The sequence below is a fragment of the Rana temporaria genome, chromosome 2 (assembly GCF_905171775.1).
Source record: "Rana temporaria chromosome 2, aRanTem1.1, whole genome shotgun sequence".
Lineage (NCBI taxonomy): Eukaryota > Metazoa > Chordata > Amphibia > Anura > Ranidae > Rana > Rana temporaria.
In genome coordinates this window covers 14,968,919-14,991,276 of record NC_053490.1, presented here as the reverse complement: position 1 = coordinate 14,991,276, position 22,358 = coordinate 14,968,919, and the positions used below count along the sequence as shown (strand labels likewise).

Sequence of the window (22,358 nt, the reverse complement as noted above, 5' to 3'; positions counted from 1 at the left end):
AATATTCGGAAATCGAATATTCGGAATATTTTATCAAAAAAAAAAATGTTGTGAAATATTTTGACAACTGTGGTAGGAGAACTCTGATTGGCTCTGATGCAAAAGAAGGGTGGAGAAAGTATTCGCGAATATTCGCGAATACTTTCTCCACCCTTTTTTTGCATCAGAGCCAATCAGAGTTGTCAAAATCTCGCAATCAATTTCGCATTAGCGAAATTTCGATAAAATATCACCAATATTCGATTTCCGAATATTCGCGAATACTTTCTCCGCCCTTCTTTTGCATCAGAGCCAATCAGAGTTCTCCTACCACAGTTATTGGCCGCGAAATTCGAGATATTCGCGAATACTCGAATATGCCATATTCGAGCCGAATATTCGCAATACGAATATTCGTGAGCAACACTAATGCTGAGCAATCAAGAACCTCTCAGGAAACCAAGGGTGCCGGCAATGCACAAGGCAAATAGTGGAAACTTCAAAAAGATGGACAGCCGCACTCCGAAAAACTCTTGAGTTGTCTTTATTGTACAATAAATGATAAAATACACTACAAGCAGCAGCAAAAATAAGGAAAACAGCCGACGCGTTTCACACTGGATGAGTGCTTAGTCAGGAGCTAGATGATGCCGTGTTCTCTGGCCACAAAATGAGGGCAGGCGCTAGCTGAGGAATTTCGAACATTTTAGTACAGCAGAGGAGTCTGTGCAAGACTCAAGGGAAGGCTAGAGTTCAGCTTTAACGATTAGCTTACCAGCGCCACTCAATGCAAAACCAAAGCAAACAAAAGCTTGAGGTGTAGAAAAAGGGAGATAAAAACGCGTGATGCCAGAATAGTATTGCCTTTGTATCAATTACCTGTAAGGACATTTTTGAAGAGGGTTCAGGGTCAGGTAAATTAGAGCCCAACTCTCTCTCCATGTTCCCCCAAGATCGATCCCCCTACCCCATCCTGATCCATGAAGCGCAAGGCCAGTCTCGTTTGCGCTCACAACCGAACATTCGTTTTTCGAAAGTTCGTTCGGACGATTTTTCGTGGAGTGTATGGCCAGCATTACTCTCCGGGCCCCCGGCTACTACTGGGTGGGGAGCGGAGGAAGATCACCAGACATAATTCTGAGCAGCCCAAGTCATTCAGTGGAGGTGCCAGTATGTAGATTGAGCAACTGAACTTTGTGCATAATGCAGAGTTTAATGCAGGGGCGGACTGACCATTCGGTCACTGCCCGGGGGCCCCCATGCCACTAGGGGGCCCCATCAGGGTTGCCAGCCTCAGTAAAACCAGGGACAGTTTGTAAAAATCTGTGTTTTAGTTGTATTATGTATACTGTGTGTGTGTGTGTGTACTGTATGTATGTATACTGTGTGTGTGTATACTGTGTGTATACGGTGTAAGTGTACTGTGTGTGTGTGTGTATACTGTGTGTGTGTATACTGTGTGTGTGTGTATACTGTGTGTGTGTATACTGTGTGTATGTATACTGTGTGTATGTATACTGTGTGTATACTGTGTGTGTGTATACTGTGTGTATATGGTGTAAGTGTACTGTGTGTGTATACTGTGTGTATGTATACTGTGTGTGTGTATACTGTGTGTATGTATACTGTATGTGTGTGTATACTGTGTGTGTGTATACTGTGTGTGTGTATACTGTGTGTATACTGTGTGTGTGTATACTGTGTGTGTGTATACTGTGTGTATATGGTGTAAGTGTACTGTGTGTGTATACTGTGTGTATGTATACTGTGTGTGTGTATACTGTATGTGTGTGTATACTGTGTGTGTGTATACTGTGTGTGTGTGTATACTGTGTGTGTGTATACTGTGTGTATACTGTGTGTGTGTATACTGTGTGTGTGTATACTGTGTGTATATGGTGTAAGTGTACTGTGTGTGTATACTGTGTATGTGTATACTGTGTATGTATACACTGTGTGTGTATACTGTATGCGTGTGTATACTGTGGGGCAGATTCACGTAGAGCCACGTAAAAAAATTGTGCGGGCGTAACGTATCCGATTTACGTTACGCCTCCGCAACTTACACGGGCAAGTGCTGTATTCTCAAAGCACTTGTTCCGTAAGTTGCGGCGTAGCGTAAATCGGCCGGTGTAAGCCCCGCCTAATTCAAATTTGGATCAGGGGGCGTGTTTTATGCCAAACGACTGTGACCCGACGTGATTGACGTTTTTTCGGAACGGCGCATGCGCCGTCCGTGGAATTTCCCAGTGTGCATTGCTCCAAATTACGCCGCAAGGACGTCATTGGTTTCGAACATGAACGTAAATGACGTCCAGCCCCATTCACGGACGACTTACGCAAACGACGTAACTTTTTCAAATTTCGACGCGGCAACGACGTCCATATTTAACATTGGCTGCGCCTCATATAGCAGGGGCAACTTTACGCCGGGAAAAGCCTAAAACGTCGTAACTTTACTGCGTCGGCCGCGCGTACGTTCGGGAATTCGCGTATCTAGCTAATTTGCATACTTGACGCGGAATTCGACGGAAGCGCCACCTAGCGGTCAAAAAAAATATGCAGTTTAGATCCGACGGCGTAAGAGACTTACGCCCGTCGGATCTAATGGATATCTATGCGTAACTGATTCTAAGAATCAGGCGCATAGATACGACGGCGCAACTCGGAGATACGCCGTCGTATCTCGGTTGTGAATCTGGGCCTGTGTGTGTGTGTATACTGTGTGTGTGTACTGTGTGGCCCCATAATCTCCTATTGGCCTGGGGCCCCATGAGTTGTCAGTCCGCCCCTGGTTTAATGTGAATGCCATGACTAATGATGCCCTAAACACTGTAGGTGGGGGGGGTCTGTGATAGGGTTTTTTTTTTACCCTTCCCCTCCCCCATAAACATCTGATCTACAGCATGTGGTGACTTGTATATTAATCCCCTTTGCCTCCTCTTCTAGTAAATTCCCTCCAGAGCTGGCACTAGCCAATGCCACGTCAAGCACCAAGCCACCAAATGATATCCACATTAATTTCATGGAACGGTAAAAGTCTCAGTTACATTGTGCCAGTCATCCATCGGATATTCAGTGTCTGAAATATACACTATATTATTAAAAGTATTGGGACACCTGCCTTCATACACACATGTAGCCGGATTCAAAAAGACTTACGACGGCGTATCAGTAGATACGCCGTCGTAAGTCCGAATGCGCGCCGTCGTATCTTTAAGCGTATTCTCAAACTGAGATACGCTTCTCTCTGTTGCTAAGATACGACCGGCGTAAGTCTCCTACGCCGTCGTATCTTAGCTGCATATTTACGCTGGCCGCTAGGGGCGTGTACGTTGATTTACGCCTAGAATATGTAAATGAGCAAGATACGCCTGTTCACGAACGTACGCCCGGCCGTCGCAGTAAGCTACGCCGTTTACGTAAGGCGTTTTTCAGGTGTAAAGATAAACCACCAAAAAGATGGCGCAGCCCATGCAAGGTATGGACGTCGGAAGTGCCGTCGAATTTTACGTCGTTTGCGTAAGCGTACGTGAATGGGGCTGGGCGTAGGTTACGTTCACGTCGAAAGCAAAGAGTATTTGCAACGTGATTCTGAGCCAACGGCCCTCATTTACATGGGGTCACGGGTAATTTACATGGAGCACGCCCCCTACCTGCCTATTTTGAATTAGGCGGGGTTACGCCGGCCCATTTGCGCTACGCCGATGTAACTTAGGAGGCAAGTGCTTTGTGAATACAGTACTTGCCTCACTATGTTACGTCGGCGTAGTGCAAATGGGATGCGCTACGCTGGCATAAAGATACGCGCCTCTACGTGAATCTGGCCAATGGACTTTAATGGCATCCCAGTCTTAGGGCCAGATTCACAAAGAGATACGACGGTGTATTATCTACAGATACACCATCGTATCTCTGACTTACACTGGTCCTATCTATGCGCCTGATTCATAGAATCAGATACACATAGATAGGGCCAAGATCTGACAGTGTTACACTGTCGGATCTTTTTTTCAATTTAAAAATGGCGCCGGGGGCGTTCCCGCTGATTTACGATAAATATGTAAATCAGCGAGATACGCAAATTCACGAACGTACGCGGACCCGACGCAGTGTTCTTACGTCGTTTCCGTAGCGGTTTTCCCGTCGTATACTTACCCCTGCTTTCATCAGGCGCAGCCAATGTTAAGTATAGCTGGCGTTCCCGCGTCGAATTTGAATTTTCCAACGTCGTTTGCGTACGCCGATTCACGAACACGCGCGTCGCAAGTCCCGCTCACGTCGAAACCATTGACGTCCTAGTGACGTCAGTGGGAGCAATGCACGCCGGGAAATTCCCCGGACGGCGCATGCGCATTTAAATCGGCGCGGGAACGCGGCTGATTTAAATAGTACACTCCCCTAGCCGCGGAATTTGAATTCCGCCGGGGGATTTAGGATCCGCCGTCGCAAGTTTGGAGGTAAGTGGTTTGTGAATTAGCCACTTGCCTCCTAAACTTGCGGGAGCGGATTTTAATTCACGTAGATCGAGCGGATCTATAGATCTGCTGATCTACGTGAATCTGGCCCATTGTCTGTAGGGTCCAATATTGAGTTGGCCCCGCCCTTTGCAGCTATAACAGCTTCAACTCTTCTGGGAAGGCCGTCCACAATGTTTAGGAGTGTGTTTATTGTACTAAATATATGTAAGACTATATGCTGTAAATATATGATGATGGTTTTCATATATATATATATATATGTATATCTGTTGTGTATAGGTAAACCCCTGTAATATCTCTATAAAAATAATATTGTAACCAGGAGTGTGTCTATGGGGATGTTTGACCAATCTTCCAGAAGTGCATTTGTGAGGTCAGGCACCGATGTTGGAGAGAAGGCCTGACTCGCAGTCTCCACTCTAAAGCCTCGTACACACGGTCAGACTTCAAAAAAACGTTTCTGTGGATTTTTGTCCGAAGGGAGTTGGCCGGGCACACCCATAGCATACACACAACAGGACTTTTCTGCAAAATTTCCCAACATCACATGTTTTTTCTGCTCTTTACCGCCACCCTTTGGTCAACTTCTGCTATTGTTGGTCGATTTTAACATTGGTTCTGGGCATGCGTATTTGTACTTCGGACAAAAGTCTGATGGATTTCTGTACACACGATAGGACGTTGCACCGTAGGACTTTTGTTGCCGAAAGGTTTGTCCGTTTGCAGAGCGAACTTTTGTCCGATGAAAACCGAAAAAGTTTTTCCGATGGAGCGTACACATGGTAGGAATTTTTTTGAAAACGTGCTCATTTTGAAGTAAGTTGTCAAAAAGTCCTTCCGTGTGTACGGTGCTTTATTCATCCCAAAAGCGTTCTATAGAGGTTGAAACATATAGAAAGAAAAGGAGGGTGCACCGACTTTGTGCATTACCAAAGATAACATTTTCATTTATAAAATATAACAAGAATAATAATCACAAATGAGCGTAAAACAAGGCGGACTACTGCTGTGGCTGAAGAGGGTTCTCCCTTGTAACGCGCAAGCCGTTTGTGATGCTGTCTGGTTCCTCCCAATATCCAGTCCAGGTTGCAGGCATCTAGAGATACTGGCCCGGATTCAAGTAGCAATTGCGCCTGTGTAACCATAGTTACACAGCGCAATTGCTTACTTTCTCCGGCGTTACGAATGCTCCTGATTCAGGAACATCGTAACCCCGACTGCAGCCTAAAATCTGCGTGGCATAAGGCTCTTATGCCACGCATATCTTAGGCTGCATTCTAGCGATGACCGCTAGGTGGCGCTCCCATTATGCTCAGAGTATAGTATGCAAATTGCATACTAACACCGATTCACAACGTTGCGCGAGCCCTGCGTACGCAATTTACGTCGTTTCCGTACGGCGTGTTTAGCGTAAGGCTGCCCCTTCTAATAGCAGGGGCAGCCAATGCTAAAGTATACCCGTCGTTCCCGCGTCGCGACGTTCGAATTTTACGTAATTTGCGTAAGTGATTCGTGAATGGTGCTGGACGCCATTCACGTTCACTTTGAAGCAAATGACGTCCTTGCGACGTCATTTGCCGCAATGCACGTTGGGAAAGTTTCCCGACGGAGCATGCGCTCTACGCGCCTAATTTAAATGATTCCCGCCCCCTACGGGATCATTTACATTAGGCGCCCTTACGCAGGGCAAGTTTACACAGCGCACACGCAATTTACGGAGCTACTGCTCCGTGAATAGCGCAGTAAATTTGCGGGGGCGCAGGGCAAAAACGCTGCCCTGCGCCTCCGCAAATAAGGGGCAAATCTACCTGAATCCGGGCCACTGTTCATAATTGCTGGAGCACTGTTAAAGTGGATGTAAACCCCAAAATTTGTATTTATTATTTTGATGTCACAATGTAGAGAATAAGATTTCCTATCATCTGTGCCCAGTCTTGCCACACAGAGTTAATCCAGCTCTGAGCAATCCTCTTTTATTGTTCAGTGAAAATTAACTTCCAGATAAAAACTAAATAAAAAGTCCTTTCCGTCCCCTTGCTTCGAGTGACAGGGTTTTTACATATCTCGTGCACTAGCTTGGACACATGCACATTCCTGGATGTTTATCCTAATATGGGGGGTGATCCACAGTTCATTATGAGAGGTAATGTATGTCACTCGAAGCAAGGGGACGGAAAGGACTTTTTATTTAGACTGTAAGTATGTTAATTTTCACTGAACAATAAAAGTCTCCTTTTTGTGGGAAAAAAAGGACGCCAATTTTGTTTGGAAGCCACGTCGCAATTGTCAGTTAAAGCGACGCATTTCCCAAATCGCAAAAAGGGGCCTGGTCCTTTACCTGCATTTTGGTTCGGGTCTTAAGTGGTTAAGGTAAAAAAAAGAAAAAAACGATTTACCTTTAGAACCACGTTAAATACCACCAAACAAAAGCTCTATCGGGCTCAAAAATATATAAAATGAATTTGGTTACATTGATGAATGACGGAGTCATTGTCAGTCAAAGTATCACAGCACTGAAAACTGCAGAATGTCCCTGAGCTGCAGTGTCTGGGAGGGGTCGGTGTGAGACACAAAGAAAGATTTGGCTCAGTCAGGGGGGTAAAGGAAGTTTTCCGTTTACTTTATGATACTCGTGTATCACATAGTGTCTGAATTTGGTCCTACAGGAGCCTTAGCTGCACTTTAACCACTTAAGACCCGGACCAAAATGCAGCTAAAGGACCTTGTCCCTTTTTGCGATTCGACACTGCGTCGCTCTAACTGACAATTGCGCGGTCGTGCGACGTGGCTCCCAAACAAAATAGGCGTCCTTTTTTCCCCACAAATAGAGCTTTCTTTTGGTGGTATTTGATCACCTCTGCGTTTTTTTTTTTTTGCGCTATAAACAAAAATAGAGCGACAATTTTGAAAAAAATGCAATATTTTTTACTTTTTTCTATAATAAATATCCCCAAAAACATATAAAAAAAACTTTTTTCCCTCAGTTTAGCCCGATACGTATTCTTCTACCTATTTTTGGTAAAAATAAAAAGTCGCAATATGCGTTTATCGGTTGGTTTGCGCAAAATTTATAGCGTTTACAAAATAGGGGATAGTTTTATTTGCATTTTTATTCATTTTTTTTTTTTACCATTAATGGCGGTGATCAGCGTTTTTTTTCGTGACTGCGACATTATGGCGGACACTTCGGACAATTTTGACACATTTTTGGGACCATTGTCATTTTCACAGCGAAAAATGCATTTAAAATGCATTGGCCCAGATTCAGGTACATTTGCGCTTTATTTGCGGAGGCACAGGGCAACGATTTTGCCCTGCGCCCACGCAAATATTTTGCGCTGCCCTCAATTCACGGGGCACTAGCTCCGTAAATTGCGAGGTCGCGCCGGCAAAATTGCCCGGCGTAAGCGCGCGCAATGTAAATGATCCCGCCGGGGGCGGGAATCATTTAAATTAGGCGCGCTCCCGCGCCGAGCGTAGAGCACATGCTCCGTCGGGAAACTTTCCCGACGTGCATTGCGGCAAATGACGTCGCAAGGACGTCATTTGCTTCAGAGTGAACGTGAATGGCGTCCAGCGCCATTCACGAATCACTTACGCAAACGACGTAGATTTTAAATCTCGCGACGCGGTAACGTGGGTATCCTATAGCATTGGCTGTGCCTGCTATTAGGATGTGTAACGTTACGCGAAACCCGACGTATGCAAACTACGTAATTTGCGTACGCAGGGCTCGCGCAACGTTGTGAATCGGTGTTAGTATGCAATTTGCATACTATACACAGATCACAATGGGAGCGCCCCCTAGCGGTCATCGCTGGAATGAGCCTTATGCCACGCAGATTTTAGGCTGCAGTCGGCGTTACGATGTTCCTGAATCGGGAGCATTCGCTACGCCGGAGCAAGTAAGCAATTGCGCCGTGTAACCTATGGTTACACAGGCGCAATTGCTTCTTGAATCTGGGCCATTGTTTATTGTGAAAATGACAATTGCAGTTTGGGAGTTAACCACAGGGGGCGCTGAAGGGGTTATGTATGACCTCATATGTGTTTCTAACTGTAGGGGGTGTGGCTATATAAGGGAACACACGATCGATGACGGCGCCACAGTAAAGAACGGGGAAGCCGTGTTTACATACAGCTCTCCCCGTTCTTCAGCTCCGGGGACCGATCACGGGACTCCAGCGGCAAACGGGTCCGCGGGTCCCGCAGCTTCGGACCGGGTCGCGGGCGCGCGCTCGCGACCCACCGCTGGACAATAGCACAGCACATACCTGTACGTACATGTGCCCAGCCGTGCCATTCTGCCAACGTATATGTGCAGTAGGCGGTCCTTAAGTGGTTAAGTTGAATGGCCCTTGTGACACAACCACTGACATATCTATGACAAGGTGCCGACCCCGAGACAGGACAGGTCCACTTCATAGCTGCTCAGCCAGTTAAATGGATTCTAATGGGAAAAAAAATCGAAACCCAAAACAATTCAGCAAAATGTCTTCATTGCACAGACAGACGGTTTGCAAACAAAATATTTATTTGTGTTGTGTCAGAACATGGTTCAATAAAATGACAAAATGTATATATTTTACATCCCAGTAAGAAAATAATGATCTTTCCAAAAACAAGACATTTTACAAAATTTAGGATTAGTAAACCCGTCACATGAGACGTGTCAGTGAGGTATAGTAGTGTCGTTATTCACAGGGGAGGAGCCCCCTGGCAGTGAGACGGAGAAGTGCATCGAGACCGGTACGTGATCCGACAATCCCGCCAATTGTGTGATGAACTGGAACTTGTTCACAGCCTTGAAATAGAAATACAAAGAACAATCAGGACATGCAAGGAGTGTGCAGACAGGGAATATTACTAAATAATTATCAAATGACCAGTGTTTGTAGGAAAACCAGACCATGTACAGCCACAGGGATGGTAAATTACAGATATACATGTAGCGCCTGTGTGCTTTCAAGTACCGGTGCTATTCTAAATTCAAGGGGGATGAGAGAGTTAGCTCTCATCCAGTTGATTGGTTCAAATTGGGTCTCTGCTTTAGCTGGGCTGTACTGTGGGCTCATTCTGTTGTTGCTGGGGTGCTATACCACCCCGGAGCGACAGGTGGCGCCAGTGGAGTTCAGGCTAGGGTGCCTCTTGCCAGCAGCCAATCAGGAGGGAGTTTTCCTCGCGGGGCATGCTGGGGGAGGGTACTTCTGGAGCAGACGCCATGAGGCGGGGTTCTTCTTGTTCCTGGTGTGGCGCCCACCTTTAGGGTGACCACACCCTCACGGCTCCCCGGCGAGATGGCCTACCAAGCCGGGGTGCGCGTGCCACGAGGTGTTCCTGGTTCCGGGACCATGTTGACCCGGAACATCTAAAGCTGTGGCGGGGCCCCAGTATTCGACTGGGTCCCCAACTCTGTGGAGATTCCAAGCAAGTTTAGCTGTTCGGTGGGGAGTCCATCTGAGGAGCGCCAATGAGAGGCTGGCGGTCCAACAGGGCCTAGACAATCCACCGGGGATCGAGGTAACTGGACACTGAGGGGGGTGGATGTTGGCCACCTATCAGTCGGTAACCTAATTGGAACTACCTGAGGAAGATCTAGGCAAGAAAAAGTCTACTGAGGAGAATAGTCTCCATAATCTAAGTTCTGAGGCCAGGTCTGTGGAAGAGACCTGTTCCTCTCAAAGTTTCGAGTGATACCCTGGCTGCCAGGTCGGTGTGAGAGGCCTGTCCAGGTACACTATACCCACTCCGGCTGAAGTGGCGACGAAAGCAAAGTGTTGTCTCAAACCGGATTGTTTCCGCACCGTTACGCCTGGATCTGCTTTTCCTTCTCCTACTACTTCTCCACCTCAAGTTTTATTGTTTGCTGTGTTGGGCAAAATAAAAGCACAAGAAAAGACACCTGCTGTGTGGACATTCCATTTTCCAAAGCTCTCATCATCTACTCTAGACGCTCACAGAGGTAACAGGCCATCCCAAATATAACCAGCGGCTCCTTCGGGGGTGAGCGCTACATACAGTAGATCTGAAAATAAAGATCCCTATTCTTCTGTTAAAGCTCTGTGAATTGAGCCCTATATGCACCACTTTGGTATCTTAGTAACAACAAAGTGACTAGGGCAGCGGTCTCAAAGTACCGGCCCGCGGGGCATTTGCGGCCCGCGGACCAGTTATAAATGGCCCGCAGGCAGGGTGGAAGTGGGGGGAGCAAAGAGGAAATTTTTATTTTTATTTTTTTTGTGAGCTGGCGCCATCTGGTGGTGAACCGTTGGAATTACAAGTTATTACCACCAGATGTAAGCTGGCGCCATCTGGTGGTGGCCGTTGGTATTACAAGTTAAGCAGCAATTCTAATGTCATTTTTCACTATTTTCACTGCCATCTTCTTCCCTCTAATTAGAACCCCCAAACATTATATATATTTTTTATCCTAACACCCTAGAGAATAAAATGGCGATCGTTGGAATACTTTCTGTTACGCCGTATTTGCACAGCGTTCTTACAAGCGCACTTTTTTGGGAAAAAAATACACTTTTTTTAATAAAAAAAATAAGACAACAGTAAAGTTATTCCCATTTTTTTTTAATATCATGAAAGATAATGTTACGCCGAGTAAATTCATACCCAACATGTCACGCTTCAAAATTGCGTCCGCTTGTGGAATGCCGACAAACTTTTTTACCCTTTAAAATCTTCATAGGCGACGATTAAAAAAATCTACAGGTTGCATGTTTTAAGTTACAGAGGAGGTCTAGTGCTCGAATTATTGCTCTCGCTCTACCAATCGCGGCGATACCTCGCATGTGTGGTTTGAACACCGTTTACATATGCGGGCGCTGCTCGCGTATGTGTTCGCTTCTGCGCGCAAGCTCGTCGGGACGGGGTGCGTTTTCTGGCTCCTAACTTTTTTAGCTGGCTCCTAGATTCCAAGCAAATTTGTCAAACCCTGACTTACACCAGTGCTGGTGGTAATAATGCGCTCGCTGACACCAGTGCTGGGGGTTAATAATGTGTTCGCTGACACCAGTACTGTTGTTTTTGAAGTTTGAAAGTTTGCATGCGGCCCCCCATGGCATATGAAAACTTGTCTTGTGGCCCTCAGGTAATTTGAGTTTGAGACCCCTGGACTAGGGGGAGCTAGGGAGGTGGAATCCTTATGGGTAGAGCTACAAAGGGATGAAGCCAAGGAGAAAATAATACTGGGAGTATGCTATAGTCCCCCTAACCTGAGGGAGGCGGGGGAGACAGATCTCTCCTATCACAATTTGGATTAGCAGCAAGGATGTGTTATCATAATGGGGGATTTTAATTATCCAGACATAGACTGGGCGGAGGAAGCCACACATCCGTCTAAGGCTCTCCAGTTCCTAAATGTCTTGCATGACAATTTCATGGGTCAGATGGTAGACGCACCAACTGGAAATAAAGAGTTGCTGGATCTACCGATTACCAACAATACAGACCTGATCACGGATGTGGAAATACGGGGCAATTTAGGAAACAGCAATCACAGGTCAATTGGCTTCAGTATAAATCACACAAATAGGAAACATAAGGGGAATACAAAGACACTGAATTTCAAAAGAGCCAACTTCCCTAAAACTACGAACCTTGCTAGAAGGCATAAAATCTTATGAACATAGAACACGGAGGAGAGTTGGGTTTGCTTTAGAAGCATATTAAATAAGGGCATTAGCCAATGCATCACACTGGGTAATAAATTTAAAAGAGCGAACAAAAGTCCTGAATGGCTTAACTCCAATGTAAAAATGAATATAAAAGCAAAGGAGATGGCCTTAAAAAAAATACAAGGTTGAAGGATCATCATCAGCATTCAGATTTTTTAAAGAATGCAACAAGAAACGTAAGGGTGCAATTGGGGCAGCTAAGATAGAACACGAAAGACACATAGCGGAGGAGAGCAAAAAAAAAAAAAATCCAAAAAAATTCTTTAACCACTTGCCGACCGCGCTATAGCAAAAATACTGCTACAGCGCGGTCGAGTTACTGTGACAGGACGTCCCTGGGACGTCCTCGTGCACTTCCGCGTTTGCGCGTCCCCTGGGGCGCGCTCGCGGGAAGTGTCCGTGCTCGCCGGGTCTAGAAGACCCGGCGCATCACGGATCACGGTAAATTGCCGCGAATCGCGTCTGTTTACCACGTGATCGCTCCGTCAAATGAAGGAGCGATCACTTGTAAACAAACCGGCGTCATTTGATGACGCCGGTTCCTCCCTCTCCTCTCTGTACCGTTCGGTACAGTGCGAGAGGAGAGGAGAGGAGGGGGGGGGGGAGCGCAGGGTGTCAGCAGTGCTGTGGCTGGATCTGTGACAACTGCAGTCACAGATCCAGCCATCCATCCCTCCCAGCTCAGCTATCCCTGCGCAATACTCTGCCATACCCCATACTCTGCCATACTCTGCCATACTCTGCCATACCCCGATACTCTGCCATACCCCGATACTCTGCCATACCCCGATACTCTGCCATACCCCGATACTCTGCCATACCCCGATACTCTGCCATACCCTGCGCAATACTCTGCAATACCCCAATACCCTGCGCGATACTCTGCAATACCCAAATACTCTGCAATACCCCCAATACCCCAATACTCTGCAATACCCCAATACTCTGCAATACCCCAATACTCTGCAATACCCCAATACTCTGCAATACCCCAATACTCTGCAATACCCCAATACTCTGCAATACCCCAATACTCTGCAATACCCCAATACTCTGCAATACCCCAATACTCTGCAATACCCCAATACTCTGCAATACCCCAATACTCTGCAATACCCCAATACCCTGCGCGATACTCTGCAATACCCCAATACCCTGCGCGATACTCTGCAATACCCAAATACTCTGCAATACTCCGCAATACCCCAATACTCCGCAATACCCCAATACTCCGCAATACCCCAATACTCTGCAATACCCCAATACTCTGCAATACCCCAATACTCTGCAATACCCCAATACTCTGCAATACCCCAATACTCTGCAATACCCCAATACTCTGCAATACCCCAATACTCTGCAATACCCCAATACCCTGCGCGATACTCTGCAATACCCAAATACTCTGCAATACTCCGCAATACCCCAATACTCCGCAATACCCCAATACTCCGCAATACCCCAATACTCCGCAATACCCCAATACTCCGCAATACCCCAATACTCCGCAATACCCCAATACTCCGCAATACCCCAATACTCCGCAATACCCCAATACTCCGCAATACCCCAATACTCCGCAATACCCCAATACTCCGCATATATAATGTTTTGGGGTTCTATGTAGTTTTCTAGCAAATAAATTGTGATTTTTTCCATGTAGGAGAGAAATGTCAGAATTGGCCTGGGTGCTCCAGAACGCCTGATGGCGCTCCCTGCATGTTGGGCCTCTGTATGTGGCCACGCCGTGTAAAAGTTGCACACATGGGGTATCGCCATACTCGGGAGGAATAGCAGAATGTGTTTTGGGGTGTCATTCGTGGTATGCATATGCTGTGTGTGAGAAATAACCTGCGAATATGACAGAAACAAGTTTTTTTTTTTTTTTTTTTTACAGAATTTTCGGTCGTTTTTCTTTTATAGCGCAAAAAATAAAAAACCCAGAGGTGATCTAATACCACCAAAAGAAAGCTCTGTTTGTGTGAAAAAAAGGACAAAATTTTCAAATGGGTATAATGTTGTATGACGGAGTAATTGTCATTCAAATTGTGAGAGCACCGAAAGCTGAAAATTGGTCTGGTCAGGAAGGGGGTTTAAGTGCCCAGTGGTCAAGAGGTTAAATATGTAAACAGTAAAAAAGGGAGGTCGGATCATATCGGTCCCATAAAGAATGAGGAAAGACATCTGGTTACAAAGGATGGGGAGATGGCGAAGGTATTGAATTTATTCTTCTCCTCGGTCTTCACAAGGGAATCAGGGGACTTCAGTAACTAAAAAACTAAAACTTCAGTGTTTATCCTCATGACACATCACAGGAAGCACCTCCATGGTTAACAGAGGACAGAATTAGAATTAGACTTGGGAAACTTAACATTATTAAATCACCGGGCTTGCACCCGAGGGTACTTAGGGAACTCAGTCAAGTAATTGCCAGACCATTGTTCCTAATTTTTACTGACTGGAATGGTACCAGCTTTTTGGAGAAAAGCCAATGTAGCTCCAAAATTTAAAAAGGACCCAAAATACATCCCTGGGAATTACAGACCAATTAGCCTAACATCAATAGTATGCAAGCTCTTGGAGCTATAATATTTTAGTAATGAGAACGGTATAAGCAGTAATTGGCATGGATTCATGAAGAATCGTTTTTGCACAACCAATCTATTAACCTTTTATGAGGAGGAGAGTTGCCATCTAGATAAAGGAAAGCCCGTAGACGTGATGTATCTGGATTTTGCAAAAGCATTTGACACAGTTCCCCATAAACGTTTACTGAACAAAATAAGGTCCGTTGGCATGGACCATAGGGTGAGTTCAGAGGTTGGTGATAAATGGGGAGTACTTAGGAATGGAAAGGGGTGGGTAGTGGGGGTCCCCCAGGGTTCTGTGCTGGGACCAATCCTATTTAATTTGTTCATAAACAAACTGGAGGATGGGGAAAATGGCTCAATCTCTGTATTTGTGGATGATACTAAGCTAAGCTAGGCTTCTCCGCAGGATGTGGAAACCTTACAAAAAGATCTGAACAAATACATGGGGTGGGCAACTTACATGGCACATTAGGTTTAATGTAGAAAAATGTAAAATAATGCATTTGGGTGGCATAAATATGAATGTCATCTATACACTGGGGGGAGAACCTCTGGGGGAATGGATGGAAAAGGACCTGGGGGTCCTGATAGATGATAGGCTCAGCAATGGCATGCAATAAAAAGCTGCTGCTAACAAAGCAAACAGAATATTGGCATTAAAAAGGGGATCAACTCTCGAGATAAAAACGATAATTCTCCCGCTCTACAAGACTCTGGTTCGGCCGCACCTGGAGTATGCTGTCCAGTTCTGGGCACCAGTCCTCAGGAAGGGTGTACTGGAAATGAAGGGAGTACATAGAAGGGCAACAAAGCTAATAAAGCATACAGAGTATATGAGTTATGAGGAAAGGTTGCGTTCACTGAACTTATTCTCTCTGGAGAAGAGACGCTTGAGAGATATATGATTTCAATGTACAAATACTGTACTGGTGACCCCACAATAGGGAGAACACTTATTTTGCAGAAGGGAGTTTAATAAGACATGTGGCCACTCATTAAAATTAAAAGAAAAGAGGTTTAACCTTAAACTACGTAGAGGGATCTTTACTGTAAGAGCGGCAAGGATGTGGAATTCCCTTCCACGGGTGGTGGTCTCAGCGGGGGGCATCGATGGTTTCAAGAAACTATTAGATAAGCACCTGAACGACCACAACATACAGGGATATACAATGTAATACTGACATCTAAATCACACACATAGGTTGGACTTGAGGGACTTGTGTCTTTTTTCAACCTCACCTATTATGTAACTACAATGTCCATCGGATAGGAGGGCACTATGCAACCTCCAAAAGACTGGACAGCCCAATGCAACCTCCAAAGGACTGGACAGCCCAATGCAACCTCCAAAAGGACTGGACAGCCCAATGCAACCTCCAAAAGGACTGGACAGCCCAATGCAACCTCCAAAGGACTGGACAGCCCAATGCAACCTCCAAAGGACTGGACAGCCCTATACAACCTCCAAAGGACCGGACAGCCCTATACAACCTCCAAAGGACCGGACAGCCCTATCCAACCTCCAAAAGACTGGACAGCCCTATGCAACCTCCAAAGGACTGGACAGCCCTATGCAACCTCCAAAGGACTGGACAGCCCTATCCAACCTCCAAAAGACTGGACAGCCCTATGCAACCTCCAAAAGACTGGACAGCCCTATGCAACCTCCAAAAGACTGGACAGCCCTATGCAACCTCCAAAAGACTGGACAGCCCTATGCAACCTCCAAAAGGACTGGACAGCCCTATGCAACCTCCAAAAGACTGGACAGCCCTATACAATCTCCATAGGACTGGACAGCCCTATCCAACCTCCAAAAGGACTGGACAGCCCTATGCAACCTCCAAAAGACTGGACAGCCCTATGCAACCTCCAAAGGACTGGACAGCCCTATACAATCTCCATAGGACTGGAAAGCCCTATACAATCTCCATAGGACTGGACAGCCCTATCCAACCTCCAAAAGACTGGACAGCCCTATGCAACCTCCAAAGGACTGGACAGCCCTATCCAACCTCCAAAAGACTGGTCAGCCCTATGCAACCTCCAAAAGGACTGGACAGCCCTATGCAACCTCCAAAAGACTGGACAGCCCTATGCAACCTCCAAAAGACTGGACAGCCCTATGCAGCCTCCAAAAGACTGGACAGCCCTATACAATCTCCATAGGATAGTCTTAAGCAAACCCATAGGTAAAAGGAAAGCCTGCTGCAAAATCTCCATTGGTTAGCCCCATACATTCTCCATATGACAGAACAACCCCATACAATCCCCATAGGATATATACCTATACAACTGCCATAGGATAGGACATCCTTATATATTCTCCACAGGATAGGTGTCACCTATACAATTTCCAGAGGATAGGACATTCTCCATAGGATAGGCTAACGCCATGCAATCTTCATGGGATTAAACAGACCTATACAATCCTCATAGGAAAGGATTGTCGCATACATTCTTCAAAGGGTAGGAGAGCCCCAAACATTCTCCATGGGTTAGGATAGGTCTATATAATCCCCATAGGATAGGAGAGCCTTATACAATCTCTAAACAGTAGCCCCATACATTCTCACAACACAGACATGCTTCTCACCAGAGAAAGTAAGGAATCTCTGTACAGGATATAATCTATTCTTCGCCCCGTCCAGTGCACACCACTCCCATCAATTCCTTCAGGAAGAGGTGGAGCCACGTATAATTTTCGCTCGGCCTCTGAATCCAGGGTCCTGCAACAGAACATAGAGTGAGATTCCAGCATGAACACGACAAGTCAAATATTCCACCGATTCCCAATGAGCCCCATCTCACCTCTTCAGACTGGCTGGAGTGTTGATAGCCTCGTGGTAGAGACAGTCCCATCTGAGGAGGGTGCCTGGGACAAACAAGAAGCCATTGTTATAGGTCTGCCTCCAGAGGACCCAACATAACCCTCCAAACACCAATCTGAGTCACTGCAATTTACACAAGCTTCATAGGACAGGAGAGCCCTATACAAGCTTCATAGGACAGGAGAGTCCTATACAAGCTTCATAGGACAGGAGAGTCCTATACAAGCTTCATAGGACAGGAGAGCCCTATACAAGCGTCATAGGACAGGAGAGCTGTATACAATCATATGATAGGATAGCCCTATACAAGCTTCATAGGGCAGGAGAGCCCTATACAAGCGTCATAGGACAGGAGAGCCCTATACAATCTTCATAGGACAAGGATAGCCATATACAAGCTTCATATGACAGGAGAGCCCTATACAATCGTCATAGGACAGGAGAGCCCTATACAAGCGTCATAGGACAGGAGAGCCCTATACAAGCTTAATAGGACAGGAGAGCCCTATACAAGCTTCATAGGACAGGAGAGCCCTATACAATCATCATAGGACAGGAGAGCCCTATACAAGCTTCATAGGACAGGAGAGCCCTATACAAGCTTCATAAGACAGGAGAGCCCTATACAATCATCATAGGACAGGAGAGCCCTATACAATCATCATAGGACAGGAGAGCCCTATACAAGCTTCGTAGGACAAGGAGAGACCTAAACAAGCTTCATAGGACAGGATAGCCCAATACAAGCGTCATAGGAAAGGAGAGCATTATACAATCATCATAGGACAGGAGAGTCCTATACAATCATCATAGGACAGGAGAGTCCTATACAATCTTCATAGGTCAATGAGAGCCATATACAAGCTTCATAGGACAGGAGAGCCCTATACAATCATCATAGGACAGGAGAGCCCTATACAAGCGTCATAGGACAGGAGAGCCCTATACAAGCTTCATAGGACAGGAGAGCCCTATACAATCTTCATAGGACAAGGATAGCCATATACAAGCTTCATATGACAGGAGAGCCCTATACAATCTTCATAGGACAGGAGAGCCCTATACAAGCGTCATAGGACAGGAGAGCCCTATACAAGCTTCATAGGACAGGAGAGCCCTATACAATCATCATAGGACAGGAGAGCCCTATACAAGCTTCATAGGACAGGAGAGCCCTATACAAGCTTCATAGGACAGGAGAGCCCTATACAAGCTTCATAGGACAGGAGAGCCCTATACAAGCTTCATCGGACAGGAGAGCCCTATACAATCATCATAGGACAGGAGAGCCCTATACAATCATCATAGGACAGGAGAGCCCTATACAATCATCATAGGACAGGAGAGCCCTATACAAGCTTCGTAGGACAAGGAGAGACCTAAACAAGCTTCATAGGACAGGATAGCCCAATACAAGCGTCATAGGAAAGGAGAGCCCTATACAAGCTTCATAGGACAGGAGAGACCTATACAAGCTTCATAGGACAGGAGAGCCCTATACAATCATCATAAGACAGGAGAGCCCTATACAATCATCATAGGACAGGAGAGCCCTATACAATCATCATAAGACAGGAGAGCCCTATACAATCATCATAGGACAGGAGAGCCCTATACAAGCGTCATAGGACAGGAGAGCCCTATACAAGCTTCATAGGACAGGAGAGCCCTATACAAGCGTCATAGGACAGGAGAGTCCTATACAAGCTTCATAGGACAGGAGAGCCCTATACAAGCTTCATAAGGCAGGAGAGCCCTATACAAGCTTCATTAGGACAGGAAAGCCCTATACAAGCACTATACAAGGATAGCACTATATGACTGCCATAAAATAGCTGAATACAATTTTCAGAGAATAGAATAACACTGTACAGGCTTTACAGAACAGGATAGCCCTATACGATCTCATGGAATAAGAAAGGAGGAAGTTTGTTTAGGGTTATCCTACCCTATATAGATTGCGTTGTGCAGATTTTTATGCAGATTTTCAGGGGCTATCCGATCTTATAAAACACTATATAGGGGAAGAGGGGGAATGGGACCATCATGGCCTATCATACCTGGAACTGGATTACATACCTCATATAAATGCCAGCGATGTATTCTCTGGGTCTCTCTGCACTACAGACCCACCATGACTGCAGGGAAGGGCTAACAGGATTCTCAATATTATTTCTGAAAACATCACAGCACCCTGCCTCAGTACTCCTCTCAAGAGCCTTCAGCCCTGATGCAAGCAGCATCGCATACTAGCACATTATGAAATACTTACCTTAGAAACTAGCACATTATAAAAAACTAACCTTAGAACGAAGCCCGCCGTCCTCCTCCTTGGTCACACCACAATGACGTCTCTCCCACACATGCGCGCGGGAGCCACGGACTTCAGCACAGAGCTTTGAAGGAACGGCACGGGTATACTTTCCCTTCAGAGCACATGCGCCAGTGACGTCACTTGCTACATGCAGTGTGAATATCTCCTAAAAGGTTTAGGAGCTAATCACAGTCACCGACTGACAGGTGGCTGACATCCACCCCTTTCAGTGTCCGGTTACCTTGATCCCCGATGGATTGTCGAGGCCCTGTTGGATTGCCTGCCTCTCTTGGCTCTCCTCAGGCGGACTCCCCACCGAACAGCTATCTTGCTTGGGTTCTTTCCTCAGAATTGGGGACCCAGTCGATTACTGGGGCCCCGCCACAACTTCAAATGTTCCGGGCCAACATGGTCCCAGAACCAGGAACACCGCGTGGCACACGCACCCCAGGCCTGGTAGGCCATCTCGCCGGGGGGCCGTGATGTGTGGTCACCCTAAAGGTGGGCGCCACACCGGAAAAGAACCTCGCCTCAATGGCGTCTGTCCCAGAAGTACCCTCCCCCAGCATGCCCCGCGAGAGAAACTCCCTCCTGATTGGCTGCTGGCAAGGACCCACAGCACAGCCCAGCTGAAACAAAGACCCTTTGTGAAATTGCAATCAGAGTCAATTACACTCCGATTATCCCTTAACTTTTAATAGCACCGGTACTTGGAAGTACACAGGCGCTACATGTACAACTGTGCAAGACTGAAGGGAAGGCTGGAGGTGAACTTCAACATTTCCTATTATCCTGATGACACTGGAACAAAGAAAGATATACTATGACCATGTATACTTTAACTCAGGGATCTTCAATGTACGGCCCTCCAGCTGTGGTGGAACTACACTTCCCATGAGGCATTGTAAAAATCTGACATTCACAGACATGACTAGGCATGATGGGAATTGTAGTTCCTGAACAACTGGAGGGCCGTAGTTTGAAGACCTTGTCAGCCATTTAAAGCTTTCAAAAGTTCTGCTTAAAATGTATATTAAAAAAAAAAACATATATATATTTTTCTTTATTCCTTCTTTTTTTTGTAAAGCCCCCCCCCCCCCCCCGCTTCTCAATTTCAGGCGGCAGCAACCCCCCCTCTGCTTCAGAGGGCCCATGCCTGAAGCTGTGTAAGGGGCCCCATAATTCCTGATGGCGGCCCTGCATACCTTTAAAGGGTACCATGATAGAGAAGGGGTTGAGAAACGTTGGTGAAGACCATCCGGGGTGTCTCTATACTCACCCACTGTTCCTCTTCTGTCCTGGCCGGCGCAGTCTCTACACGGATCCTTATATACGGAGAACAGTTGATGCTTCTGCTCCATGCAGTCATCTGAAATAGGAGACACATGGGGGGTAAACGCACACATGATCTGGGTGTCAATATGTAGGGTAAAAAAAAAAAAAAAAAATCGGCATTAGGTTTAGGAGGTCAATAATGACTATATTCTCAGACCAAATGTATGTGTCAGTAAGCTAGACAATAAATCTAATTTGTTTACCTACATAAACATTTGACATTTTTATCCTAAACGACAAAGACGGCTTTTTTTATATACCAGTTTAATAAAATGACCTGAATATTTTTTTCTTTTAAACTTAATATAAGCTGACAAATGGACAGATGTGAAAATATATATATATATTTTTTTTTTTACTCACTGCAGGGGAGATCCCGATTTCTGACTGTTGGGTTTTGGCACCCCCTTCAGCAGTAGGACACTAGGCACAAAAATAGAAGCACAGCCTAGGTGTGGTCCCTGGCCATGACCATACCCCCCACCATAGAGGCGGCTCAATTAAACACAAAAGCAGTACATACAGGGTAGGTGCAAGGATTTTTGATACCCTAGGCGAAACCTAATTTTGCCGTCCTCCCCTGCTCCACCCCTGACCCCACCCCCTTTGCCCTGCCCATGTATACCCCCCTTTTAATGAAGTGCCAATCAAATGCAGCCCACCAGCGCCCTTCAAATGCAGCCTCGCCAGTGCCCATCCAATGCAGCCTCGCCAGCGCCCATCCAATGCAGCCTCGCCAGCGCCCATCCAATGCAGCCTCACCAGCGCCCATCCAATGCAGCCTCACCAGCGCCCATCCAATGCAGCCTCACCAGCGCCCATCCAATGCAGCCTCACCAGCGCCCATCCAATGCAGCCTCACCAGCGCCCATCCAATGCAGCCTCACCAGCGCCCATCCAATGCAGCCTCACCAGCGCCCATCCAATGCAGCCTCACCAACGCCCGTCAAAAGCAGCCTCCCCAACGCCCGTCAAAAGCAGCCTCACCAACGCCCGTCAAAAGCAGCCTCACCAACGCCCGTCAAACGCAGCCTCACCAGCGCCCGTCAAACGCAGCCTCACCAGCGCCCGTCAAACGCAGCCTCACCAGCGCCCTTCAAACGCAGCCTCATCAGTGTTCTTCAATAGCAGCCTCACCA

At 46.4% G+C, this 22,358-nt stretch overlaps 1 protein-coding gene across 3 annotated transcripts in view; it reads right to left on the bottom strand.

The window, feature by feature from the left end:
- Positions 1-8,976: 8,976 nt before the first annotated feature.
- The window catches only part of LOC120928839 (sphingomyelin phosphodiesterase 5-like), a 48,634-nt gene continuing 35,252 nt past the window's right edge, over positions 8,977-22,358 (bottom strand). For 2 of the 3 annotated variants that reach the window (XM_040339858.1, XM_040339857.1), the window contains exons 6-9: positions 21,164-21,253; positions 17,551-17,614; positions 17,336-17,468; positions 8,977-9,264 (exon numbers count right to left, since the gene is read on the bottom strand). In XM_040339858.1, the coding sequence (XP_040195792.1) occupies positions 9,133-9,264; positions 17,336-17,468; positions 17,551-17,614; positions 21,164-21,253 (419 nt within the window). In that variant the 3' untranslated portion in view covers positions 8,977-9,132. The remainder of the gene's footprint in view (positions 9,265-17,335; positions 17,469-17,550; positions 17,615-21,163; positions 21,254-22,358) is intronic. The other variant, XM_040339859.1, reaches the window with a different exon arrangement.